The sequence below is a fragment of the Dipodomys merriami genome, unplaced genomic scaffold (assembly GCF_024711535.1).
Source record: "Dipodomys merriami isolate MVZ:Mamm:240054 unplaced genomic scaffold, mDipMer1.0.p SCAF_3, whole genome shotgun sequence".
Classification (NCBI taxonomy): Eukaryota; Metazoa; Chordata; class Mammalia; order Rodentia; family Heteromyidae; genus Dipodomys; species Dipodomys merriami.
In genome coordinates, this window is record NW_027204492.1 from 18,008,398 (window position 1) to 18,036,286 (window position 27,889).

General features: G+C 43.4%; 1 protein-coding gene across 4 annotated transcripts; it reads left to right on the forward strand.

Moving 5' to 3' along the window:
• The first annotated feature begins 8,933 nt into the window (after window positions 1-8,933).
• On the forward strand, window positions 8,934-21,883 carry Igsf1 (immunoglobulin superfamily member 1). 4 transcript variants are annotated; one of them, XM_070039720.1, is made up of 19 exons: window positions 8,934-9,045; window positions 9,193-9,219; window positions 9,596-9,877; window positions 10,198-10,485; window positions 12,278-12,562; window positions 12,793-13,086; window positions 13,544-13,822; window positions 14,163-14,283; window positions 16,146-16,216; window positions 16,312-16,344; window positions 16,777-17,067; window positions 17,297-17,575; window positions 18,158-18,445; window positions 19,415-19,702; window positions 19,901-20,188; window positions 20,376-20,663; window positions 20,786-21,064; window positions 21,222-21,345; window positions 21,496-21,883. In XM_070039720.1, the coding sequence occupies exons 1-19, from the start codon at window positions 9,009-9,011 to the stop codon at window positions 21,629-21,631; spliced, it is 3,978 nt and encodes a 1,325-aa protein (XP_069895821.1). In that variant the 5' UTR covers window positions 8,934-9,008; the 3' UTR covers window positions 21,632-21,883. The 4 variants fall into 4 exon arrangements, with proteins under 4 accessions (XP_069895821.1, XP_069895823.1, XP_069895825.1 ...); XM_070039723.1 differs by having other exon boundaries at window positions 9,026-9,045; window positions 9,593-9,877; XM_070039722.1 differs by lacking the exon at window positions 9,193-9,219 and having other exon boundaries at window positions 9,593-9,877.
• Window positions 21,884-27,889: the final 6,006 nt, after the last annotated feature.

Here is a 27,889-nt window from a genome sequence, read left to right on the forward strand (position 1 = left end):
GCATTCTGCAGATGAATTTCCTGGTTCTGAAATCCAAAGTGAATCATCCAGCTAAGACAACTTTCCAATTTAAAGTTGAGAGAAAAGTCTTTGACAGTCAAGATCACATTAAGGCTCTTGTCTATATAAGTCACAAGCTATTGGCTTTACTGAATACAGCTGCAGCCCAAACAGGAGGTGCTCTGGAGATAAGTGACTAATTTCACTTACAAAGCCAAGTTTCTTAATATATGGTAGATCTTGTTTTTAAGACAAATTACATTTTTGCCAGAGGATTAGGAGAAAAGAAAATAAAAATATAACAGTGCCCTGATTTGTAATTACCATTATGCATATGTACTTATATTTACACACAAACACATATACGTAGCCCAGAGACATGTGAAAATATGCATACCTTCAAACACACATACACAAGTACTTTGTGGGAAAGGAAGATGAGAAAAAGTTTTAAAGATAATGGTGAAGGTTGGAAAGATGATGAGAACAATGATATAAATACTGAAAATAAAGTCAAAACAAGTTACACAGAAACAATGAAGCATAGATTAAATAAGAATATAAATAACTTTATTGTCAAACAAGCATATTAACCTATGAGATTTCTTTACAGAGCGTCCTTCTCTAGCCTCTGTCAAGGGCACATGGATCCTTTAGAAAATTTGACCATATTCCAAGATGCAAAACCAGAAGAATTCCAAGAGGTACATGCACATTGAAATAATAGCCTGTAAAGTGATATTTTTATAAACAGATTGTAAACAGTGGGTTGTGTTACAGTAACTGTGTTTTGAAATTTTTAATTTGTGTTGCTTTTGTAATTTAGACATGTCTAAATTTCATTACAGAATTGGTTAATCATATAATAAATGGGATAAAAGAACTTAACTGTTGACTTCTATACTTTGGAGGAATGATTAAAAATAAATAGAAAAGCCCAGTTGGGCATTCCTGAGTGCCATTCCATTCCTGTTTCCTCCCAACCCCAGTAAAATGCCTGCATTTTTGACACAATCGAGGAAAGGCAGAATAAAGCAGAAAGACACTGACATTTCCATGCATCCTGCTTGAGTCATATCTAAATTGTTCCTAGAACCCTCTAACTGCCTAGCCTAAGCAGTAGAGCTGAGCTTATTTGCTTTCTTTCTGGATCCACCAACTTTATCCAGCACAGGAAAAGCACCTACTCAACCTTCATAATCCTCTTGATTTTGCAGAAATGGTGCTGTGGTTCAAAGTGGTAGAGTGAATCTTTGAGCAGAAGAGCTTACGGACAGTGCCCAGGCCTCCAGGTCAAGCCCCACTACCAACAAACAACAAAGAGAATCCTCCTGATTTTGTTGGCCTTTGTGAGGATCCCCAATCCCCTGCCCAATATACACTCTGAAGTATAGATACTCATAGAAGAAAAAGACATTTTGTGATGCCCTGAGGATTGTCATTTGGGTCTGGTGGATCAGTAGTTTACCTTCTTGTTAAATAGTACATATATTGAACAGAACCTTATGGCCCTGCTAGATTGGAACCCAACCAAACCTCATTCTCTCCTTGCACCGATTAGCCTTAAGTTAAACTCACCTAAGTGATAACACTATGCATTTGCTTTGTGACTGGCACCCAGCATCCTGATCATGTAGGCTTCTAATGTCTTACAGCTCATAATGAGTGTTTTGATTAAATACATTTCAGTTCTCACTCGTCAATTGTATTTGATTTTATTCTAGAAGGCTTTCTGCACAGTAGTGCAAATATCTTCACATAACTTTTGCCAGTGACTTAGTGCCCAAATTTTACCCTTAATAATTGAAGCATTTCACAAAAGTTCAGTTGAAACTCAGGATCTGTGGGATTCTTTTTCTAGCTATCTTCATCATCTAACTCCCCATCTCCTTTATCACTGTTGGATCCCACCCTAAATGATACTATGTCCTCATTATTTTAGCATAGCATTAGCAGAAAAGGATGGCAACCATGTTTGAATGGAGAGCTAAAAAGGATAGTAAAATAAGTTATCAACCTTTGAATACAAGGAATATTCCCAGAGTATTGACATGTTCATCAGCTGGCTGGCCACCACAGTGAGGTAGGAGCTGGAAGACACAGTGCCCATAACTCCCTGGAGAGTGTGTAATAACGATCAAGATTCTTTGAGTAGTTTGGAAAAGTTCCTGTTTAGCAGTGAAATTCAATAACCTAAAACATAAAAATGGAAGAAAAATGATGTGCTAGTCAATATTTTAAATCATTTTTGTGGGAACAGTGGATGGAAGGACTGATTAGTAGCATTTACTTCTTAAGTGTTAAGAATCCTCTGGCCCTGAGCAATTTCAATCTACTACTATCAAGTCACTAAATGCTTAGTGGAGGTAAGATGCACACATGCTGCTTTTTAGAATGGCTGGGAAGAGATATTCTACCCTGTGCTTCTCTTATTGAGAATAGGGAAAGATAGATTGATGTTAGAAAAAAAATCAACCTCATCTTCTTATGCTATGCTTGATTATGTATGGAGAAAGGCTCTGAAGACAAGCCCCTGGCCCTCCATATTTTTTCCCCTTCTTAAAGCTCTGCCAAAGCTCCTCTGCTCTCCAGTCCTGCTATGTAAAATAGCAGCTCTTGCTGAGCTGCCCCTGGAGCTCAGCAAATCCTACCTTACAAATCAGTTTTGTCTCGCCTCTATACTCTACATTCCCTACTTCAAAAGATATAGTAGGCACTCAATTAAAGCTAGGGATTACCATTTGCCTCACACTCTGTAAGAGGCAACTGTGAAGCTTTTGCAGAAGGAACCCTCTTCCAGCCCCAGTTCTCAAGGTCTAAGAAGTAGGGAATCTTTGACTCGGAAATATTTTCTGGTCTCATCACTTTAGAAGAAGACTGAAAATGAGAGTCCCCATACCAGCCCACCAGATCAAGATAGTGCAGAGAATGAAATGAGAGGATGACTGACCATCATGAGCAAGATTTGTCATGATCAAAGTATTCCCTTAAAACAGGTTGTTTAATATCAGCCAACTCTAGAGTAATAAACCAGAAGAGAAGCCCAAGCTTCTTGCTTCTTGAGGTGTGTGTGTGTGTGTGTGTGTGTGTGTGTGTGTGTGTGTGTGTGTGTGTGTATGAGAGAGAGAGAGAGAGAAAGAGAGAAAGAGAAAGAAAGAGAGAGAGGGAGAAAGAGATTCCAAGTTACAGAGCCACAGGCCTTCTGGATTGCTGATGGAGCAAGATGTGAGCAAATTCAATGGCCTCTGCTAGCTTTGTAATACTTTGTAGCACTTAAGGCTTCTTTAGGGCTCCTGGTCAGAGAATGTTTCACTTTCTGTGGGATGTATGGTTCAAAACCAACCAAAGTAGCCTAAAGATAGAGCTTCTGGTATTTCAATTGCCAGCCAGAGTTTGAATGACAGGTTTCTTTGAAGCCTGAATAACAAGTTCCTTGAAGACTCTGTAATGTCTTAGAGCAAAAGGCTAGAGTAAGTCATATTCTCACCCACACAGCCCCAGGACCTTGTCAAGCCTTCCACAGCCAAATGAGAGAGATATGAGCCCTAGATTCAGGATGCTAGTCCAAAAGCACCAAGTTTTTGCTCAACAACTTTCAAAGTATTGAGGGATATCTTGTTGACTTCCTTCCACATTATTATCAGTGTGTTCTATTGTTGTATTTCTAATTCCAGAAGCATTTTCACATCTGTGGAGGGGGTACTTTCATTTTTTCAGTTTAGTTTTTGTTCATCTTAAATATCCCATTGCAAAGGCAGCACATGCTCAGAATATAGAGTTTTATAAACAGTGTCAAGATTTGAATCCTTGCTCTGTCACTTGCTGCCCCAGAGTTAACCTTGAGCAGTTTGTTTAATGGCTAGGTGTTTCAGTTTTTCCTTCTGTAGAATGGAGCTGATAGTGATAGCTTCTCCATTATGTTGCTATGGAGATTAAATGAGTGAAGAGCCATAAAGCACTTATTGCCACCCATGATCCCAATGATTTTTCTATGAATGTTAAAAAAAAACAATGACATGGTTGTTCCCACTCTAACAGACATTAGGTATCATTACCATATTCCAAACAAACATCATGTTTGATCAATTCTACTTCCTCAATAGCTTTTTAAACATTGTTTTCCTTTCCTTTGCTACCACTGCCCTAGATGAGGCACACAGCAAAGGCCAACTGTTTGTTGTTTTCTGAACACAGACTGCCAGAGCTTTCTTGCTGGTCTTTTCTATTGTAGTCCTCTGACTCTCAGGGCTGCTGCTCTGGCTGCCTCCTACTCATTCTCTGTCACGAGTCATCCTCACACTACAGAATCTTTAAGAGGAGAAACGTCATCCTCTCTGAATCGTCAGCAAACAGAACAATGAAGTCCTCAACTAATGTGTTAAAGGCTCCTTGCTGTATGTCAGCCCCTATCTAGTGGTTTACACATGAGGGTTTTTTTCCCAGTCTTACCCCAAACCCTGCAGGGTAATAAGTGCAATTATTTTTAATTGTTATTATTAATGTCATGTACAGAGGGGTTGCCATTTCATAAGTCAGATAATGACTTTTTGGGCAATGCCACCCCTTAATAAGTGAAATTATTAATCACCATTCTACAAATAGGAAAATTATGGTTCAAGAGGTTAAATGACTTGTCTAAAAAACAATCATTTATATTTATGAGGCTATTTTAATCATTATGTAACAATCTGGGATTTAAAATGCCGTGTACAAGCCAGCTGAGAGTGAGAGGCAGCCACAAATGATAATACTTGATACATGAAGATATGATATTCAATTGGCCTATTAAGAAGCACTGACTTGTACCAGTGCTTTTGAAGCCTGAATAACAATTTCCTTCAAGACTCTGTAATGAACCAGAGCAGAAGGCTGGAGCAAGTGAGATTCTCACCCACACAGCTTCCATTGCCTGTAATCCTAGCTACTCAGGAGGCTGAGATCTGAGGACTGAGATTCAAAGCCAGCTTGAGCATGAGATTCTTTCTCCAACTGACTGGCAAATAAAGCTAGATTGGGGGCATAGCTCGAGTTGCAGAGTGTCAGCTGAAAGCAAGAAACCAAGAGTTCAAGCCTTAGCACCAACACACACAGCAACAACAGCAATAACAACAACAACAAAAACACTTTGATAATTTATTTTACTTAGTTTCTTCTTAAATTCACCTGTTTTTATTAGATAACATGTTCACTTATGAAAAGAAAAAATACAAATGAAAGAATTGACTATACATATTTTGTCTTTAATCCCATCACATTTTATAAGTCAAGAGCCTTGGTTATTGTCTCACTCATAAAATATTATTTTAAAAAGTAGCTCTGTGGTGGTGCACATTATTAATTCCAGCACCCTGGGGGCTGAGACAGGTGGATCACAAATTTGAGATCAATCAAAGCTGCATAGTAAGACAGTGAGTTAAAATTAACAAGCAAAAAGGGCTAGGAAAGTGTCTTAGTGATAGAGTGCTTGCATGCATGAAGCCCTGGGTTCCTCAATGACATATAAACAGAAAAATCTGTAAGTGGCACTGTGGCTCAAGTGGTAGAGTGCTAACCTTGAGCAAAAGAAGCTCAGGGTCAGAGCCCAGACCCCAAGTTCAAGTGCCAGGACTGGAAAAACAAAACAGAAAAATGTCTACTATGGTCAACAAAAACTGCACCACATTGTACATTGTCAAAATCATGATGATGTTAGGTGGCTGAGGAAGGCTTTATAGGTTAATAATACTTGTAGAAACAGTAGCAGCAGCTACCATTTACTGACCACCTACTGTGTGCCAACTCTACTGTGTTTTGACTTCTCCTTGAATTAACCCATTAAAGTCCTGTGGTCTAAGTTCTGCTGTTTTCTTTATTTTAAAGATAGGAGAAAATGTGGCTCAGAGAATTGAAGTCACCTGATTAAGGTCACACAGCTATTGAATGTGGAGCCTGAACTCAAATCTCAATTAGGAAAAATCTTTTGGGAGAAAGCCTAGGCTATATGTCATGCTGAATTTTGAAGACTGACCAAGTTATTTAACTCTGTGTTAGCTTCAGTTTCCTCATCTGCAAAAAAGTGGCAGAAGAACCAGTGCTCTTTCAGGATTACTGTGAAGACTAGAAATAATACATGCTCAGAGCCGGAGTCACATAGTAGGCATTTAAACTATGATGTGGCAATGTTTCGGAATACATTGGGCAAAGAATGAGCAGAGGAAGAACTGAGATCCCTTTAAAGGCATTGGGAGAGGAAGATCTACAGCTTTGGCTGTCTTAAGAGCTGGCCCTCCAGGATACAGAGACCCAATGAAACTGAGCTACAGGCAGGGGGCAGGGGACTGAGTTTGGCTGACTATCTGCCGGGCGCCAGGAGAGAGGCGGGGCGCTGGGAGGGGCATAGAAACCCTGCTCGTCAGAGGACTGCAGGTGCTAGGCAGAGTTGATGTAGGTGGGCTCCGGAGCCCAGTGAGGGAGGGGAGGAGGTTGGGGCGGGCCAGCGGACGGGCGGGGGAGAGAGGGAGGCGGGGCTTGGAGCCTGAGAGGCTGGCCTTAGACAGCTCTTCTCATGCCGGGGCAGTTTGCTGCATCTGGAGGAGCTCACTGGAGAATCTCCAACAGCGGAGCGGGCCTTCAACTACCGTAAGTACCTGCAAATGAGCGCATAAGTCCAGTAGCTGAAGATTAATTACTGGCCACCAGACCCTAAGCAAAACCCTAAAAGAGTCTCCCTGTTGTCATTAATTGCTGTAAATCAAACTGCTGCCCAATCTGTCCTCCTACCCCCTCCATCCTTGCCTTCTTCTTCCCTCCCCGGATCCCAGTCCTGCCTCTCCTGACAACCTTCCCTTTCCCTTCTCAGTCTTCCCTCCAAACCCTCAGCGGAGTATATACCCGATACCCCCTGCCCAGCCCAACCCCTTTGATTCCAAGAGCCCTCAAAGCTATGCAGGGGGCGAGACATTAGACATTTCGGGTATGTCACCCTCAAAAGCACTGCGGCGCGCTGCCTAAGGGTGGGGAAAGTGCTTGGGATGAAGTAGATCGGAGGGGGGGAGGGAGGAAGCAGTGGGGGGAGCAAAATGGCTCGACAGTCCAAGTTGAGAGTGGGGGTGGGCGTGACCAAGTAACCTGAACCTTAGAGCTATTCCCACATGCCCAGGACATAAGCTTCATCATTTGGGCCAAATATGAATAGGATAATTTCCTTAGTGACTGAGGTATGGTCATCTGTACTGAGAAAGCTAGTTTTCATGACTTGCCTTAGTGAAAGATTCTGCTTTGGGGGTCCATGTGGTAAGACTGGAACCTCAGATGGCATTTCCTGATTGGAATCCCAGGTTGAACCTTCCCCTTGGCAGAAATCGCAGCTTCCCCCAATAGAGTTTGGCCCAGTGCCTCAGGGGAACAAAGCAACAGGGTGGCATCCAAGCCTTGGCCAGGCACTGAGAGGAGTAGAGAAGGAACTGAGATGGGAAGACTGTCGTTAGGATCCTAGGCCACTTGAATGCCCCTTTTGTAAAAAAGGGAGAAAAAACATCACCTTTTTACATGAAATGTTCCCTAAATTCCTGTGGCTGTACATATATTTTCTCTAATCCAACACAGCAGTGCTGGGTCCATGTTGCTCCTTCATTTAACAGATAAGTAAAGTTTGGAGAGGGCAAAAAGAAATATTAAGTATTCTTCAATGCAAAGTAAGAAATGCAAAATGGAGTTCTGCTCTTCTTGGATATCTCGCTGTCCACCACCATAGCCCAGAGGTTTTGAAAACGAATCTTCATTCCCTTTTGCTCCTCCATCAGGGTAACTATTAGCCCTGGGGTGTTAGCATCCATCTGGGGAAGCAAAATCACCTAGCCCCTTTCTCTGTTCTGGGTGCTGTCCCTTCCCCTCTTTATGGAAATAAGGTCATATACCTGGGGTCAGCCAGGACTTCACATCCTGAACAGAGTTTAGTGGAGGACACTTAGCCTGGATTTATGTGGGAAAGACACACTTTCCCTTAGCAACAGGTTACTCTGGGGAGGGGGGTGTGAGGAGGGAGGCATAAATGCTCAGGAACCCACCTTACATATGTTCATATGTTCATAGTGACTTTCTGGAAAACCAGAACCCTCTCTGATTTCAAATATTTTTCTATATTCCTTAAATCCAATATCCTTAGGGGCAGTGAACAAAGCTAGTTCAATGTGATGGACAGTCAATGAACCACGTATAATTTATATTAATTAAATATAAACAGCTTGATTCTCCAATACCTACTTAAGAAGGGAGTATTGAGCTTCTGGAGTTAAAATTGTAATTCAGATCTGAAGCACCTCATAGAAGGTCAGATCTTCATGTATTCTTAGGAAGGCCGAGGGAGAATGAAGGTGGACACAGGTAGAAGTTGAATAAATTTTAGCATATAGGCCTTAAACATAGATTTGAATTTTGCTTTAAATAATATCTTTTTTTATTACATCTTCTCTCCACACTTCATTTTCCTCATCAACAACATGGGATGTAAATGTTTCCTTTGCTAAGTTGTTAGAGGAAATGTGTGGTGTGTGTGTGTGTGTGTGTGTGTGTGTGTGTGTGTGTGTGTGTGTGTGTGTGTGTGTGTGTGTGTGTGTGTGTGTGGTGTAGGGGATTGGAAAAAATGACTCCTGTATTTCCCACTTCTGCAGACTTGGATTAGGTCACCTTCTGAACCTTCATGATCCTAGGGACAAGAGAAATGACATCTTAAATAACAGCCAGCAACAATCTTCAGTGGGGAAATAGGGAATAAGTATCTGGGGCCCAAAGAGGAAGTAGCAGGTGGCTTTGTAAGGCTATGTGTGCCTATGCGAAAATAGAATTTAGGCTTGTCAAGTGCAGTTTAGTGATGTCAACTGAACTTTAAGGAGCAGAACAAGTCCCTGAGTAAGTACAGTTCTGCTTTTAGATCCCACCACCTGCTGAGGAGCAAAACACTTCAAGACTCCAAGTACACATCCAGTTCTAGAGGCCCTGTGACCCTGGACAGAGCCGGGGAGGTGACTACCATGCTTCGGAAATTCATTCTCCTGCTCTTTTGCATTCGTGAGTATAAGGAAGAGGTGACAGTTAAGTGACTCTATCACAGTTACCCCTCACAGTGGACTCCTTGGGAGGAAGGGAAGGGTATTTAAGGTTGGAGGGCAAGGTAGCAAAGAGAGGGGCTCCTTTCACCATAGTCTCTCTTTTCAGGGCTGAGTATGGGTATGACCTACACAGGTAAGCAAATTCCACCCCTTCACATACCTTCCTTCCTGAAGGATCCAAAACACTGCTCTGCCTATATGACCTTGACCATCACCACCTTGAGATCCCAAACAGAGACTGGGGTGCCCCTCCCTTAACGACTTGGTTTTCCAGGAAGAGTGGTGAGATTTATTTGCACTTTTAGTTTCCAGCTCATTTGTCATTTAGATTCCCAAACCAATATTCTGGGGTCCCTCTCCTACACCCCACATGAGCAGACACTCCTTTGCCCTAGGGAGGTCAAAAGGAAAGCCCTGCCTGAGGGCTGATTTAAAGTACCTTGTGGGGGTACACTGTGGGAGGGAGAGGGTTGGCATGCTCATATCTTTGTGATCTTTGGGAATAGCAGCGATGGAATCCCAACCGGAGCTGTGGATCGAGTCGAACTATCCCCAGGCCCCTTGGGAGAACATCACCCTTTGGTGCAGAAGCCCCTCTCGGACATCAAGCAAGTTCCTGCTGCTGAAGGATACCACACAGATGACCTGGATCCGTCCTTTCCACAAGACCTTCCAAGTGTCATTCTTCTTAGGTGCCCTCACAGAGTCCAATACAGGTCTTTACAGATGCTGCTATTGGAAGGAGACAACCTGGTCAAAGCCGAGTAAAGTTCTAGAATTAGAGGCACCAGGTAAGAAGAGAGAGATAGATGGCTTGAGAATATGCCCCAGTTCTTGATTCAGATTTGCCTTCCCAAGGCAGGGCTTGTTTCATTCATTCATTCATTCATTCATTCACTTATGCATGTATATATTGGGCCCTTAAAAAAATAAGTGTTCTTTGGGTATTAGGATTGCACAGTGAGGATATAGACTCTGGAACAGAGCACGAGAAGTAGGATGACTAATGAGAATCATACAGGGGAGCTGTTTCAAGCAGAGCTCTTCTCTGTTGCCATCTGGGCAGCATTGTTCGAATTCAATCTAATACCAGTTCATCTTTTCCTTCCAGGCCAGCTGCCCAAGCCTATCTTCTGGATCCAGGCTGAAACCCCTCCTCTTCCTGGATGTAGTGTTAACATCCTTTGCCATGGCTGGTTGCAAGATTTGGTGTTCATGCTGTTTAAGGAGGGATATTCAGAGCCAGTGGATTACCAAGTTCCAACTGGAACAATGGCTATATTCTCCATTGACAACATGACACCTGAGAATGAAGGGGTTTATATCTGCCGCACTCACATCCAGATGCTCCCCACCCTGTGGTCAGAGCCCAGCAACCCACTGAAGCTGGTTGTAGCAGGTGGGTGTGGCCATGGCTGCTGGCATCTGACAATTGTTATCCCAGGGATCATGACTCGTTGAGCTTGGGTCTGGGGTTTTGCTTTCCTCAGCCAGGTCTTAGGCCCTGAGATGTAAATTAGAATCACACATGCTTCAAGGCAAATATATGGGAGCTAAACATTTGGTTAGTGAGTAAGCCCAGGCAACTGTCTGGCAGCTTTATCTCATTGTAACTTTGTTGTTCTTAAGTTGTTGGATATCACTCATTCATTTGTTCAATAAATATTTATTGAGCACCTAATATGTGCCAGGCACTGCCACTGCAATCTTCAAAACTGATTTTTAATTTTTTAAAAATGTATTTGACTCACGATGATTATTTTGAGGTGTGGGAAACAGAACAATTTGCTAGAGCTGGGGATGAAAAACAAAAACAACTACCACACACACACACAAAACAAAGGACAAAGAAAGTAACAGGTCATAGCTTTCAAATGATTTGATAAAGTACTTGGGTAAAACCAGCAAAGGCAGCACCAAGCTGTAAACACAGAAAACGTCCCCCCCCCCCCAAATATTCAAATTCCAGACACACACTCCAACCCCAACTCTCCTACCCCATGGCCTGGATGTTTCTAAATGGCATTATCTAGATTTATAATACTCCCTACATCAAACTAAGAAAAACTGTAGTGCTACAAAAAAATAACCCGTTTTTAGTTCCACCTCTGACACTGCCTCTCTGTATGAGCTTGAGCAAGTACTTTACTTTTCTACATTTTGGGTTCCTCCTCTCTAACACACAATAACAATATCTATCCAACCTATTGTATCATGTGTCTCTGTGCCTCAGTTTCCTGATGTGCAAAATTGGTCTAAGAATAATGCCTACCTCACAGGGTTGTTGTGAGGATTTTTCTAAGTTTAATATATGTACAGTGCCTGGCATATAAGTTCTCGATAAATGACAGATACTAATTTGTTAGTGTAGCTTTTTGTGGAGGATTAAAGAAAAAAGGACTGCCCGTTGGACCTGCGTGTATGGATGCTTATTGCACACATACTCTTCAAGCATAGGTTTCACCAACACACACTTCTGTAGTTACCTGTTCTTCGGCATTCTCCTCTATTTCATAAGTTTCTATTAGTAGGGACTGTCTTCTTTACCCTTTACACCTAGACCTATGTGATGTCTGATGTATCCTAAATGTTCCACAATGGATTGGGTGGCTATTCCTAGGATTGTAATAGGGGTGAGAAGGAATGGTATGGGGGTGAGGTTGACCTCATTTTTATAGTATAATCATCTTAGATGAACAATCAAGAGAAATGAATGTCGGACAGTTTTAACAGAGATTTCACTGGGCTACTGACTTGTTAGCTAAACCCTGCTTGTTGGCCTCCAAGTTCATGTTAGAAATAGGATTTTAGATGAGCTGAATGCATTCACATGCTCTCCTTTAATACTACAATGCTTGCAAGATGGAATCAAACTGTTTCATAGAGGTTTGGTTTCTCAGGTCAAAAAAAAAAACATCTGTCCATCCTGAAGTTACTGGAAATTATAAGGTTAGATATTCCACTTGAACACACACCTACACAGAACTAGATCTCAGTGGAGCTGACAGTGCAGTGAGAGGGAAGTGACATAAATGATTACTTGCTAGAGGAGGCAGAGATACAAAGAAGAGCGAGGGAGGAAAGGGTAGTTTTTCATACTACTACTCTTTGTCCAAAGAACAAAGAAAAATATAAAAAAGAACAGAGAGCAATCATCTTACCTCTAACTTCAGGATTTTTTCCCTTTCTAGGACTCTACCCCAAACCAACTCTGACAGCCTATCCTGGGCCCATCATGGCACCTGGAGAAAGCCTGAGTCTCAGGTGCCAAGGGCCAATATATGGAATGACTTTTGCTTTAATGAGAGTTGAAGATTTGGAGAGTTCTTTTTATCACAAGAAATCAATAAAAAATGAGGCATTTTTCTTCTTCCAGTCTCTGAAGATCAGTGATACTGGACATTACCTCTGTTTTTACTATGATGGCTCATACAGAGGCTCACTCCTTAGTGATGTCCTGAAAATCTGGGTAACTGGTAAGAGAAGGGAATGACATGGAATATATGCTAGAGGGGAAGGATATAAAACTCCCTTTGGGTCTCCCTGGAGAATGTTATCATGCAGCTAGAGCTAACAATGGAGAAAGGTACAGACTTTGTATAGCTGGGCTTAGGGAGGGATTCACCAAAAGTAGGCTGGAGGAGGAGGGAGAGAACACTAAATAGTCAGAGGGGGAAGTCAGACCGTATTTTGGGTTTCATCCTAGATACTTTCCCCAAGACCTGGCTACTTGCTCAGCCTAGTCCTGTGGTCCAAATGGGTCAGAATGTGAGCCTGCGATGCCGAGGACCAGTGGATGGAGTGGGACTAGCTCTCTACAAGAAAGGAGAAGACAAACCACTTCAATTTTTGGATGCCTCCAGTATCAGTGACAACAAATCATTCTTCCTCAATAATGTGACCTACAGTGATGCTGGCATCTATAGCTGCCACTATTTCCTCACCTGGAAGACGTCCATTAAGATGGCAACACACAACACTGTGGATCTTGTGGTTGTAGGCAAGTACTAAAAATTATTCTTATCATAATCCTGTTTATTTTTCCATCATTACAGTAGTCTAAGAAGAAGCTAGCAACCCTTAGCACTCTCTTAGAGCTAGGAGTCAAGGACAAAGCACTAGGAGGGTGGTATAGAATTTTCTCTAAATCCTTTGGAGATCTTGTTTCTCGGGATTGTTCCTCAAGCCCTACCACTAAGCATGGCTCAGCCCAACTCTGTCTTGTGGGAAAGTTCTTCTTCTTCTAGCCAGGGAGCTTATGAATGTGTGGTCTCCCAGTTGAAGTTAGGAAACAGAAATCTGAAGAGCACCATGGAGAGAGCAAAGGAATGTAATGCACAGCCAACCTTGGAGGAAAAAGCAAGTTAAGACCAAATGGAGAGCTCAGAATCATTTGGTGGGGGAAAGTGTACTGTGTTCAAAGTCATTTCTCAGTCTGATCTCTGAATTGGTTTCAGATAAACCCCCCAAACCTTCCCTGTCAGCTTGGCCCAGCACTGTGTTCAAGCTAGGAAGGACCATCACTCTACAATGCCGAGTTGCTCATCCAGTACTTGAATTTTCTCTGGAATGGGAAGAACGTGGAACATTCCAGAAGTTCTCAGTGGATGGAGACTTCATCATCACTAATGCTGAAGGGAAAGGCACGGGGACCTACAGTTGCAGCTACCGTGTCGAGGCACACCCTAATATCTGGTCACATCGCAGTGAGCCTCTGAAGCTGATGGGGCCAACAGGTAAGATGATAACCCCCCCCACAGGAATGTGAATGTGAAATGCTTATCCCCATGCTCTGGAGATCCCAAAGCAGTGCCCAGAAAGATACAGGAAGGGGATTGAGGAGCTGGGAAACCAGGACCCTTGGTTTGGGGAGCCGTCCCCCTGGAGTGATCTGACAATCACCCCAAAATTGTAAGCACAATACTGTCAAGGGTCCCCTGTTCCAGGAAAAGGAAGGCCACTCCCATCCCCACTTCCCAATAGAAGTCATCTCAGCAACTAGCTTCTTAGCCCATGAATGTACTCACCTGCCCTGTCCCCATCAAGGCCCCTGTTTCTGGTCTTCTCTGGTCACAGGAATTCTCACCTGGAATTATGTTCTGAATGAAGCTATCCGGATGTCCTTAATCATGCAGTTTGTTTCCTTGCTGGTGATAGTGCTGTGGATAAGGTGGAAGTGTAGGAGACTCAGAATCAGGTAACTGTCCCATCCCAGCTCCCTCTTTCTCCAGCTAACTGAGTCTATACTTTTAAGTTTTAGGAATGGGTCACTCTTTGGTTGAGACAGGCTCTAGTGGGCAAACCCTATGTATTCCCTTCACCCCTCCAGGCTTACAAGACAAAACTTTCTCAACCCAGGTCTTTCTCTTTCGCCTCACAGAAGGGTCATCACCCAAGCCAGAGGGTGGAGAGATGCATAAATCTCAGAGGCTACAGAAGTAATCAGAAGCACGTTGGCTGACCCCACCCCTCCAGGAGCCCCACCCCTCCTGGAGTGCTAACACCTTTCCCCTTTCCTGGATACCATCCTGTCCCTCAGACATGATTGCTGTCTCCCCTTACTAACTCTTGTAAGAAGCTGTGCTATGCTGTATCTAAGGTCTTTATACAACTCCAACTTTTTGCCCTTACCTCCAGATGAAGGGCTAGAGAGCCTTGTGGTTCATCCTAGTTGCTTTAAAAACCTGTCTCCCTGCCACACTGGCCTCCAACCACCTGTGCAGACCATCCTGGGAATAGAGTCTTAACCTGATGAGGCAATGGATGGAGCCAAGAATCAGACGTATTCCTCTGACTAAGAAAAGGACAAACCAGACAGACCCTCCTGCAATTTCCTCTGAGCCTTTGGTGTCCTCTGGGCTATCCAATTTTGTCCCTGATCCTCCTGGTTTGTCTATTCCATTTAGGAAGGACAAGAAAAATGACAGTTCCTAACCTGGTGGAAGCCTCACCTCCTGAATGCTTTGCCTACTTTTCCTCCACCCCCTGCTTCTGGCTATGCTCTTCTGCCACCTTTGTGTGTCTCAGAATATTCAATACACAATGGATGATGACTATGATGATGTGTGTCTGTGTTTTCCACTGGGGTCTGAGGGACAGAATGCTTGGGGGGAGGGGCGCCTAAGGCTTCTAAAAAAAAACACCACTTGATTTGTTTCAAAAAGTTTCCATGTGATCAAAATTCAGTTTGTTTCAGATTTTGTCCCGTGTCCTATACATATTAAGTTAACCTCCAAGGCAGGTTTTGAAAAAGTATTATAATGGCCCAGTCAGCCCAGGGCCTGTGTTCAGAGAGAGAAAGTGAGAGCAAGTCAGATAGAGAGAAAGGAAGCCAGGTTTGGGAGAAAGCAATTTAAAAAGCATGTTTTCCTGACAAGTAGCAGGGAGGGGGCAGTGGAGGGAGATCAGTGTTTCCTAACTGAAAATTATGATGTGGATTTTGGCTTATTAGCAGCTAATTCCGTAGGAACCATACCCTAGAGCTGCTGCACATTTGTAGTCATAATCTGGGTCAGGGGAGGGGAAATCCCACTCCGACAAGCTTAGCTTAGCATTGACAGTCTTCTGGTAATTCATCACGGCTGCCTTGGCAACCCCTCCATAACAAGGTGAGGCAGGTCGGTCTAAGGACCAACACTGCCATAAGAACAACTGATTCCAAACTTAAACTCGATGATGGAGAAATAGTCCACCCTCACACCCACCACTCAGAGCTGCTGATCACACTGAGTTCCAAGAGTTCTGAGAGCTAGAGATATAAAAGCATTTTCCCATCTGACATCTCACCTCCAGCACCAGCCTAATCAGGGGCAATGGGGAACTGATATACGATATAGGCTGGGGAGAGGGGAGGGGTCATGAAAGAACAAGAAGTTTTTAGGTGGCTAGGCCTTCAAAAGGAAAAGTCAACGATGTCACAAAAGATTAGGTCCCATTATCCTGGCTATACCCAATCCTGATTGGGTAGTGAGCAAGCCAATGACATAAATTGCCGCCCCCTTCTCTCCGCCCTCCCCTTAATCCCAGCAACTCCTCTCATCTCTTTTCTGGTCTCCCTAGAGAAGCCTGGTTGCTGGGAGCAGCTCAAGGGGTCACCATGCTCTTCATAGTCACGGCCATTCTCTGCTGTGGTGAGTACAAGAGGTGGAGAAGGGGCCTGGGCAGAAGGCCGGGGTAAAGGCCTGTGGAGGAGGGGGCAGAGCCCTGGCAGCAGTTTCTTTTGCAGGACTGTGCAATGGTGTCTTGACAGAAGAGACTGGTGAGTTTTTCTTGTTCCAGACTGGGACATTCCTTTCTGGAGATCTGAAATAACTAGAGAGTGACAGTGTCAGTGTGCACAGAGCCACTGGTTGGGAGGAAAGGACAGCCAGGAAGGGGCACTTGCTAAAACTGCTGGCAAAATTCAGCTTCCAACTCTGCCTTTCTGCCTGCAACCTCACCTCCCCCCCCAAAAAAAAAAAGCTTTGGCACTCAGTCTCAGCTGAGGCATCTGCTTCCCCCTTTCCCCAATACCTAAGAAAAGGAAGCCAGGAAGGAGGAAAGGAGGGATTCAGGTTTGAGTTCAAAGGGGACAATGTGGTGTGTTGATTGTGGGGGGGCGGTGTTTTGGTGGTGGGAGTGTGTCAAGGGCAAGGAAAGGAGGGAGAGCTGGAAGAAGAGAGAATGGCTTCATTAACCCTGCTGTTTCTAGAAATAATCACGCCAACCCCCAAGCCTGAGCTGTGGGCAGAGACGAACTTCCCTCTGGCCCCGTGGAAGAACTTAACCCTGTGGTGCAGAAGCCCTTCTGGCTCCACTAAGGAGTTTGTGTTGCTGAAGGACGGGACCGGTTGGATCGCAACTCGTCCTGCCTCTGAGCAGGTCCGAGCTGCCTTCCCCCTTGGCTCCCTGACCCAGAGCCACACCGGGAGTTACCACTGCCATTCATGGGAGGAGATGGCTGTGTCTGAGCCCAGTGAAGCCCTTGAGCTAGTGGGGAAAGGTAAGAAACGCCAGAGGATCTTCCCCCGGGGTGATCTGCTGGTCCTCTGTGACTCCAAAATGCTGGGAGGCGACAGGGGCACAGGGCTGGGGGAGGGGAGGCAGTGAGAGAAGACTTTACAAGCCAAGATAGCGTTTTTTTTTTTTTCCTGACAAGTCACTTCGAGTGTCCCATCTGGGCACGACTAAACTTTTAATTCCTTTGCAACCTCATTCATTTCATTTTTCAGACATCCTCCCCAAACCTGTTATTTCGGCTCCCCCACCAGTGCGGGGTCAGGAACTGCAAATCCGGTGCAAAGGATGGCTGGCGGGCATGGAGTTCGCTCTGTATAAGGAGGGAGAGCAGGAACCTGTCCAGCAACTTGGTGCGGTTGGGAGAGAAGCCTTCTTTACTATCCAAAGAATGGAGGATAAAGACCAAGGCAATTACAGCTGCCGCACGCACACTGGAAAGATCCCCTTCAAGTGGTCTGAACCCAGTAAGCCCCTGGAGCTGGTCATAAAAGGTAGAGCTTGAAAGAGGATGTGTGGGAGGAGGGGAAAGCAAGGCCCCTGTCAAACACTCTTCTCCTGTCCACAAACTTTGCTGCTGGTCCTAGGAGCCTGTGTCCAATCTTAGAGCTAAGCAGGCGTGGCGCTGGGAGTGTCAGGCAGGGCCTCTGGCTGCATGATATTAATAGCCGTAATCGTTATTAATAGCTTGCGTTTGGAGAGGGTGATTTAATTTTTCTAATTATTTTCTCATCAATTATCTCACTTGACTAGAGAGCCGATCTTCAAGGGAGGTGGAGCAGGTACCACTTCCTGCTCCGATCCAAATGGGCAAACAGGCTCAGAGGATCAGCAGACAGAGCGCTAGTGACAGTTTACCCTTTCATTGCATTCCCTTTGTGTCCCAGTGACAAATTCTCCCCCGGGGCAGTGAGGGAGGAGAGGGTGAGAGGTCACCTGCCAGGTTTCTAAAAGTGCCTGTTACTGAATGAAAATGCCTAAGAGGGCTAAGCACTGTCCTAGAACCAAACATTGGCAGTATTTGCTTGCTTTATTTTCTGAACTTGGTTTTGTCCTATTGTTTTCTCTCTTTCTAGAAATGTACCCCAAGCCCTTCTTCAAGACACAAGCCAGCCCTGTGGTCACCCCTGGTGCCCGGGTGACTTTCAATTGCTCCACCCCCCAGCAGCACATGAGCTTTATTCTGTACAAAGATGGCAGTGAAATAGCATCCAGTGATGGGTCTTGGACAAATCCAGGCGCGAGTGCAATTCACTTTCTGATCCTTTCCGTGGGCTTTGCTGATGGAGGAAACTACAGCTGCCGTTATTATGGCTTTGATACCTGGTCTCAGCCCAGCGATGCTGTGGAGCTTGTGGTGACAGGTTAGGAAGGGGGGCATCCTGGTGGAGATGGTATGGATCCTGAAAGGGCTGGGGCAGGAAGAACATTCTTTCTAAAGGACACTAAGAAAGTGCTTAGGACAGTGCCTGGCACATGGTGAGCAGCCCACGTGGGACAGCTGCTCATATTATTACAGAAACAGGAGACAAGGAGGTGGGGAAGGGAAGCAATTCACTCACAGGAAAGAAGTGAGGCAGATGGGGGTGTCCAATCCAAGAGTCAAGTTCGAGTTGCCCTATTTCTGAAATCTTTCAAGCTTGGCCTTGAGCTTTAGGTTCAATGTCCACTCTTTCTTTAGCCAGACTGTCAGAGATTGGTGGGTTGGATGGCCCTCAGAGAACAGTAGAAAACCTTGAAACGCCAGCTACATGTTATGCAGCCATTACAAATGACAGTTTTTCAGAGGCTATTTAACGTCATAGGAAAGTGTTTATAATATAAAGTTAAGAGAAATATATTAGACTACCCAACAGTGAGCACAGTGAGGTCTGAACTACATAAATAGTTATAGCTAGAAGGACAAGCAAGAATAAAATACAGGCAGAACATAAATATATAAAAAGAGTTTTCTTTGGGTTGGTGCCATTGTGTTTTCTTGGGGATATTTAAACTATATTTTCTAACTTTCTACAGTAAAATATACTGTTTCTTGGGCTAGGAAGGTGGCTCAGTGGTAGAGCGCTTGCCTTGCATGCATGAGGCCCTGGGTTTGATTCTTCAGCACCACATAAGCAGAAAAAGCCGGAAGTGGTGCTGTGGCTCAAGTGGTAGAGTGCTAGCCTTGAGCTGAAAGCTGAGGGATAGTGCCCAGGCCCAGAATTCAGGCCCCACAACTGGCAAAAATAACCTGTTTCTTATAATCATTATATGGAAAAGCAATTATTAGGAAAGCTATTTGCAGAATGTTGTGGGAGTGTCTTCTCTTACGTTGTGATCTCTTATAATTTCAGAATACTACCCCAAGCCCACTCTCATGGTGCAGCCAGGTCCTGTGGTGCTTCCTGGAAAGAATGTGACCCTGAGCTGTCAAGGGCTTTTCCAGGGCATGAGGTTTGCTCTGCTACGAGAAGGAACCCAGGTGCCCTTACAGCTCCAGAGTGCCTCTGAAGAGGCAGTTGACTTCTTCCTCTACTCAGTTGAAGCAGAGAACTCTGGAAATTACAGTTGTATCTACTACGAGACAACCATGTCAAACAGGGGCTCATCTCCCAGTATGCCCCTAATGATCTGGGTGACTGGTAAGGACAATCAAGTCACGAGACTGGGAATGGACATAGAGCAAGAGCTAAGCGGGTTGTGGAGGGGTGGGGGGAGTAATCACTCTTAGAAGGTTAAGCTAAACCATGGAGGAGAATCGTTATGTCTACGTAAAAGAGTTAATTTGGAAAATGACAAGTTTCCATACTCACCATTGTCCATATTTGTTCTCTTTCTAGATACATTCCCCAAACCATGGCTGTTTGCTGAGCCCAGTTCTGTGGTCCAAATGGGGCAGAATGTTACTCTCTGGTGCCAAGGGCCAGTCCATGGCGTCGGGTACATTTTATACAAGCAAGAAGAAAATACTTCAATGCAGCTCTGGGGCTCCACCAGTACTGAGGGAGCATTCCCCATCACCAATATATCTGGTGCTAGCTTAGGGCGTTATAGCTGCTGCTACCACCCTGACTGGACCAGCCCTGTCAAGATTCAGCCCAGCAACACATTGGAACTCATCGTTACAGGTAAGGGAATGATACTCTGAACTGGCCACCATGGGAGTGGAGAAAGGAGGGGAAAGATGGGTTTGTGAGACATGGTTTTCAAATAGCTCACAGAGGGGCAAGCTCTTTCTTCTTTGGATCAGAGGCACCATGGGTGCTGTGCTGGAAATTGCCCTCTTCTCTCTAACCAGGAGTTAATTTCTTCCAGGCTTACTCCCGAAACCCAGCCTATTAGCCCAGCCTGCTCCCATGGTGGCCCCTGGAGAAAATATAACTCTTCAATGTCAAGGGGAACTGCCAGACTCAACATTTGTCCTATTGAAGCAGGGGACTCACCAGCCCATTGAGCACCAGAGGCCTAACGGGTACAGGGCTGACTTCTGGATGCCAGTGGTGAAAAGTGAAGATTCTGGCATCTACAGCTGTGTTTATTATTTGGACTCTGCTCCCTTTGCAGCTTCTAATCACAGTGACACCTTGGAGATTTGGGTGACTGGTAAGATCCTGGGAACTTCAATGAGCATTTAGATCTTTGTGGCTTCTTAGCAGTTAGGAGTAAGGAGGTAGAGGGCTAGGTGTAAAGGCATTTGGTTTAACTGTGTTTCTTACTGTTTACAGACAAGCCTCCCAAACCCTCTCTGTCAGCTTGGCCCAGCACCATGTTCAAACTTGGGAAGGACATCACCCTTCAGTGCCGAGGACCTCTTCCTGGTGTGGAATTTGTATTAGAACATGAGGGAGAAGAAGCTCCTCAGCAGTTCTCAGAGGATGGGGATTTTGTCATCAACAATGTAGAAGGAAAAGGCATTGGAAACTATAGCTGCAGCTACCGTCTCCAGGCCTACCCTGATATTTGGTCAGAACCCAGTGATACCCTGGAGCTGGTAGGGGCAGCAGGTAAGTGGATAACACCTCCATGAAGGGTGCTGGCATAATATACCTGGGACCCCACCGATGGTTCCCATATGACCCTGTGGATGCCAGAGTGACAGGGATGAGATCACGGGGAACATTGACACACTGACCGTTGATTCTGCTCTTTCATTTACCACAGGGCCTACTGCTCAAGAGTGCACTGTGGGCAACATTGTCCGAAGTAGCCTGATTGTGGTGGTTGTGGTAGCCTTGGGGGTGGTGCTAGCCATAGAATGGAAGAAGTGGCCTCGACTTCGAACCAGGTAAATGCTCATCTCACACTCCTGAAAATCAAGTGCTTTGGGGAACAAGTGGAGCAAATCCTCCTCTAGTCTCTGAGCTGCTGCGTGCAATGTATTTTCATGTGGATGAACCTGGTTTCTCCCTCACTCATACGTTTTTTCTTTACACAGGGGTTCTGAGACGGATGGAAGAGACCAGACGATCGTCCTTGAAGAGTGTAACCAAGAAGGAGAAATGGGCACCACCACCAATTCTCCCTCGTCAACCTCTCAGGGAATTGCCATGGAGCTGTCAGTCCCAGTGTAATAATCTACTTTACAAAAGCTTTCCTCTTCTATCTTGTCCCTCAGAGACCTGCGGTTCTGACTGCTAACCCTGAGAATTAGCTCTATCTACTGCTTCTTGGCTTCTAATCACCTGAGTTATGTCAATGGGATTCTGAGAGTTACATGCTCTACTAGGTCTAGATATTTCCTGGAGAGAGGTTCCTCACCCCTATAACTCCTTACTGTGCTGATTGACTGGTGCATGAAATTCTATTAAAATGAATTCTTCTGAATAAAGAGACGATTCACTATTTAACTGCAAAAATATGGCAGCACTCTTCTATTAGTCTGTTGCCCACTTACCACTTAACAATACTGGTGTTTTGGAGCTAACCTCCATGGTAAAAGATGATGAGGACACAGGACTACTAGTATAGAGACCAAGTTCAAGGATGGGGTGAAGGAGGAAGGAAGACTCCATAACAGCCCTTTGCAATTTGGCTTTAGATAAGGTCACTGAACAGAGGTCTTTTTATCCTTCCATCTCATTATTGAGCCCATGAATGAATATTGCTAATTTTCTGTTCAAGTTGAGTGTGAAGAGGACAAATGCTGAAGTTGCATTTTGTTTTCCTTCACCAAGTCACTTTTAGGTTCATAGCACACTTGCTTTCAAACGGTAAGATTGACCCTCTGCAGAACTTCGAAACATGCAAAGTATGTTTTTGATCCTCGGCCATCACGGTATATAAATTAATTCATTGCTAAGTATAAGTGGTTGATAAAAGCTGATTGTTTGGGCTTTCCTTAAAGATAGTCTCATTTTCCCAAAGTTATGGGCCTCAAATGATGAAATAATGGAGTGAGTAAGCCAATGTGATTGGGAGCATGGAACCCCCTAGTGTTCTTTCCCAGGATCCCAAACAGAAGTTGGCTCTTATTATCAGCCCAAATGCACTTTGGCACCATGTGTGAGGATTCCGCACTTATTAAGGATGTTGGATTGGGTAGGGAGGCTTACCTACCTCATTGAACTTTGTGCAAGACCTCATAAGAATTGGTCTGTGGGTCCTAGAGGAAGTCATGGTCCCTTCACTCATGATTCTAAAGTTTCTCTCTTCTTAGAACTGTTTAATTCTAAGCAAGCACATCTATAGGACAATATGTAAGAGTTCAGCAACAATGATTCATCTATCCCTGGCTTCAATAAAATTTCAAAAGCAACTCCTTATATTCTTGCATTAGGAAGCTTATTTACCCAGCAAGTTAATGGGAAACAAAAATGCATCCCATTTCCCTTTATCCTTACAAAATGAAACACTCTGGGTATTATGGGCTAAATTGTATTAAGCTCTTTGGAATGTAGAAGTACAAAGTTCCACTTTGATTTCCATTTGATGAGATTTTATTAGTCGCTTATACTAATTTCTTATACCATTTCTAAAAATTGCATTTCAAAAGTGCTTTTACATTTGAATCTAGCCAAAACTAATTGTTGCTTTGTGGTGAACACCACTCTCCCTCCAAACTCTGGATCCCTAACTAGCCATCAAGCTGTGCATTTTGAACACTGGAAGGAGGCGCATCCTTAGTCCTTGGTTTTAGAATCAGGTTGGATTTTGTTTTCTGATCTTTAGATGTTTCAGAGTGTTTATTGTCAATGCTAATGATAGAGCCCTGTAAATTAGCAAGTGATCACTTTATTGCTTTAGCTCTTTATCAAATAGAAGAGAAATGGGCAGATCCCAGAGCCAAAAACTGAATTTAGAAAAGCATGAAAGTTAGAAAAGCAGAATGAAGAAAAGACAAACACAAAATGCTGAAATAAGGATACGGGTTGACCCATTGCAACAATGAGATGTAGAAGACACTATATTGAAAACGAACTTTAGAACTTCGGGGGAGGGGTGGAGGGAGGAGTCGGGGAGGTGGAGAGGAAAGGGATGGTAGGGGAAAAACAAAGGAGGATGTAACAATGCTGGATAGGAAATGGATTCTTTACCTTACTCATATAACTATAACCCCTCTGTATTTTTACAGTATTTTTACAATAAAAAACATTAATAAAGAAAAGACAAACACAACAGAAACAGACTTGTGAAATGCTAATGTTGAACCTGGATTCTTCTGTATCAAAATGGTTCAAACTGACACTCATCTGTACTCAGAGAAAAGTCTCATAAATGGACTTTTTGTGAGACTATTTGTGAGAAACAAATGGTAAGAAATATTGTGACACTGGACTGTTACTTGGCTTTCTAAAAACACATATACCATTTTTTTGCACTTAGAGAACCAAGTTCTCCATGTATTAAAAGGAAGAAAATAGTTGTCAATTAACAATGAAATACTTTAAAGACAAAGAATTGCTTTGGGATTTAACTTTCCTACTCACTGTCAGACTTATGTCAATGAATTAAATATCTATTTATAATGCAAAAGTCGTCACAAACTATCTCAATGAATTAAATATCTATTTATAATGCAAACGTAGCCTGTTGCTGACAATTCTCCACATGGCAGGTTTTTTTCAACCTGGTTGCCATGGGAATCAGTCCCTTTACCCCTGGCTGGCCTCTAATCATCGGCCCAGCATCAGGTAATTTCTGGGAAATGGAATCGCAATTTGGGTGGAATGAACCTTTGACAAAGGAATTTGTGTCTGAGATTCTGAAAAGAAAAAGTCAAAGACCTCTCCCAAGTTTCAGAAATGCAAATTGCCTCTGAGTTTAGATTTATACATCTTTGGCTCTACTGTCTCAGAGCTACAAAGATTCTCATGGTAGTATGGTACAATTCCCCATCTAGTACAGGATTTCCTCTATAGCCAAACTGACTGACAGACACACAGCCTCTTCTTGTACATGTCAAAGGATACAGAGCTTACCATTTCATTGAAACAACTTGAGAATCTCACATTGGAAAGTGGTCTATTCATCTTGTATCTGCCTGTGTGTATTCTCATTATATTCATTGGTTCTAATGTGGGCTCAAGTTGCAACCCAGACTAAATCCACTCCTTACACATGAGAGCCCTACAAAATTTAGAAATGGGGTTTATCCTTCTTGATTCCACTAAATCTCACTCAGTGGCACCATGAGAGTTCAGCCAATGTTCATTTACAAATATATTCATGCCGTTAATGATCAATTATCTAGGTTCCTAAGATCATGGAGTTTATGCCTACCTCACTCATTGCCAGATTCAACCACAACAATATTCTTTTTTTTTTTAATTTTATTTGAGAACATACTGTACAGAGGGGCTACAATTACATGGGCAGGATAATGCATACATTTCTTACCAAGCATTGCAGCCTCCTCCTTTGTTTACCCTTCACCTCCCTTCCCAGCCTCCCCCCTCCCCCCACCCAATTATACCCCCTCTCCCCCCCACAGCACAACAATATTCTTATACATCTTATATATCTATTTATTTTATATTTATTGGCTGCCTTGAATGTGACAGACATGGGCCCTGGATACAGGAGTGGATGAAGCAATCGCTGCCTTTCTAATATAGGGAACAGATATGAATTGTATATTAATCAGTGATGAATTATTATTAAACAACACATAGTTTTTTAAGAAAGTTTCTATCATATTAATGAATAATAAAGTATATGGAATATTATGTGCTGATAAATGCCATAATGAAAAATAAAGCAGAGAAAACATTAGAGATGTGTATTTTATAGACAGATAATTTTAAAAGGATGGATGACTGAAACGATTTCTTTGAGATGACATTTGAGTTATAATTTAAGGGACCTGATGGAAGAGCCCATGTGAATATTTAGGTAATATGGGTCCTTGTCAGAAGTAGCAGCAGGTGCAAAAGCCCTGTGACAGGAGAATGACTAACTGGCTTCTAGAGCTGTGAGAATGGAGACTAGTGTGGTTGAACAGAGTAAGCAAGGAAGAGAGCAGAAGGAGATGAAGTATGACAGGCAATGGGAAAAGAGCCACGAAAGACCTTGTCGATCTTTGTAAGGACTTTGACTTACACTCTGAATGAAATAGGAAGCCACTGAAGATAGATTTAAATAAAGTCATCCAGCCTGCTTCGTGGAGGGTGCCAGGGTGGAAACAGATCTACAAGGAAGCTGTTGCAATGATCCCAGAAAGAAAAGTTGGCTAAGGCCAGGACAGTAGCAGAAGAGGCAATGCGAAATGGTTATTGATATAATTTGAGAAAAGATTCAACAGGACTTGCTGACAGATTGAGTGTAGGGTGTGTCTTCTCACCATTTCCATTAGAAGATAGAACTGTTTTAAATGTTGCCTTGGTATTTGCCTCCTTGGACTATTTTCACTTCATTCTCAAGAAAGAGTTTACCAATGCCTCCCAATGTCTAGGTTACCACTGTTGCATAGTTTGCCAGTGAGCTAGTCATTGTCCATCTACAAACACTGTTAGGAGGAATCTAGGCCTGTAAATTTGCAGTGATCTGACATGCCCAGAGTCCAGAAGATGATGAAACAATTACGTCCTCAAATCTCAGCTCAGCATTTCTTTTAAGGTTTTGGAAAATTACATGCTATATCCACCACAGTTTTTTTTAAATTATTTGTTTAGGGTCTCATAATTATTTCTGTTTTTTTTTAATTTTTACGTTAAAATCATTTTAAGTGGTTGTATGAAGGAGTTCCCTTTTAACAAAGCAGTTTCTGAATATATCTTAATGTCACTCTTTCAATATTTTCACTTATCCCTCCCAACCCACCTCTTCCCTCACTCTTCTTCATTTTGTAGGACATACAGCTCAGCATTTCTATTTCTGTCATCCAAAATTTCATTAGTCCTCAGGCAAGAAGATCACACTGTTGACTCACAGTCAACTTATGGTCAACTAAAACCCACAGCTGTTTTGCATATAAGTTCTTGCCAATTCAATTCTATCTTGTCCCTTACTCATTAGTGCAATATACTAACATTTAAGACTCAACACTTGTTCCTGTTTTATAAGTCCTTCCTTTTAAAAATCTGTATTTCCATTTAGTAGGTCCCCTTTGATATGTCACACCTATAGACTCTATTATCATTTCTTCCTAACAGCAACCCTTTAACAACCTGCTTACTATTATTCCTATTTTACACATGAGAAGACAGAGGCTTTGAGCTCATAGCTGAGGACAGAGGTAGAAGTAGAATTCGAATCTTTCTGCTTCCAAAGCCAGACTCTGCCACTTAACTTCAGGCAATACAGTACCTAGGACATGGTTAAATGTGTCCTATTTAAATGCAAAACTGGCCACTTTTTGTCATGTCCCCCAGCTCTTCAGCTCAAGGCTAGCGCTCTACCACTTGAGCCACAGCGCCACTTCCGGCTTTTTTCTTTTTGCTTATGTGGTGCTGAGGAATCGAACCCAGGGCCTCAGGCATGCAAGGCAAGTGCTCTACCACTGAGTCACCTTCCCAGCCCCTGTTCTTTGTTTTTTTTTTTTTAACACTCATATGTAAGCTCTATTCTAGTACTTTTCATTTACTTAAAACTTTAATCCTTACAACAAATCTATGAGATTGGTACTAATACCACTCACATTTGTTACAATAGAGGAAATGAAGACACAGAAGTTAAGCAAGCTAGTAGGTCATATGGCTAGCAAGTGTTAGGGACAGGGTTTGGACCCAGGCAGTCTGGCTCCAGAGTTTGTGTTTGTAACCACTAAGCTATGCCATCTCAGGTTTCTGTGAGATCCTGACCTTGCTCTCTCAAGGGAAGGAGGGGCCTGGGCTGAATTCACTGTCCAGCTGCCAATGCTAACCCTCTAGCCCTCCTGTAGGAATGCAGTCCAGTTTACTCATTCTTCCCATTTCCTTTCCTTATCTACAGAAGCTTAAAGTTAATTAAAAAAAAGTACTTATGTGTGATCTCAAACTCACTTTTGACTTTGTTTTTCCATCCGAGGAGTGCATACCATTCTTCTCTGCTGTAAATCAAATTCAAGTCCCTTCTCCAGGGAGATAAAAGGATTACATAGCTGAGGAAAAAGCTGTGAAAAGGTAGACCCCTCATTCTGAAGCAGCCCCTGGAAAGGAAACTCTGTGAGTGGTAGCAATAGGCTTAGAATGAGAAGAAAAAAAGATGCTCCCTGAAGCCCCTCCCAACTCCCAACAATGGGCCTTTCGCCAGACTATCATTTCATGTGGCAAATTAGCTCTATGGGATTCTGGCTTGAGTCATGTTTTCAACTGGTTGTGGTAAGGATTTGTGGAGAAACTCAAGCCACAACATGTGTTATTGGCCTATCATGGATAACCTTTGTGGTAACATCCCTTGTAATTTCAGAAGGC

What these genes read in the sequence shown, in the direction of transcription:
- Igsf1 (XM_070039720.1), top strand. Translation starts at nt 9,009, where the DNA reads ATGCTTCGGAAATTCATTCTCCTGCTCTTTTGCATTC. An exon ending in GAAGCTGATGGGGCCAACAG is followed by an intron (nt 13,823 to 14,162) that starts GTAAGATGATAA and finishes CTCTGGTCACAG; the next exon opens with GAATTCTCACCTGGAATTAT. An exon ending in ATTGGAACTCATCGTTACAG is followed by an intron (nt 20,189 to 20,375) that starts GTAAGGGAATGA and finishes AATTTCTTCCAG; the next exon opens with GCTTACTCCCGAAACCCAGC.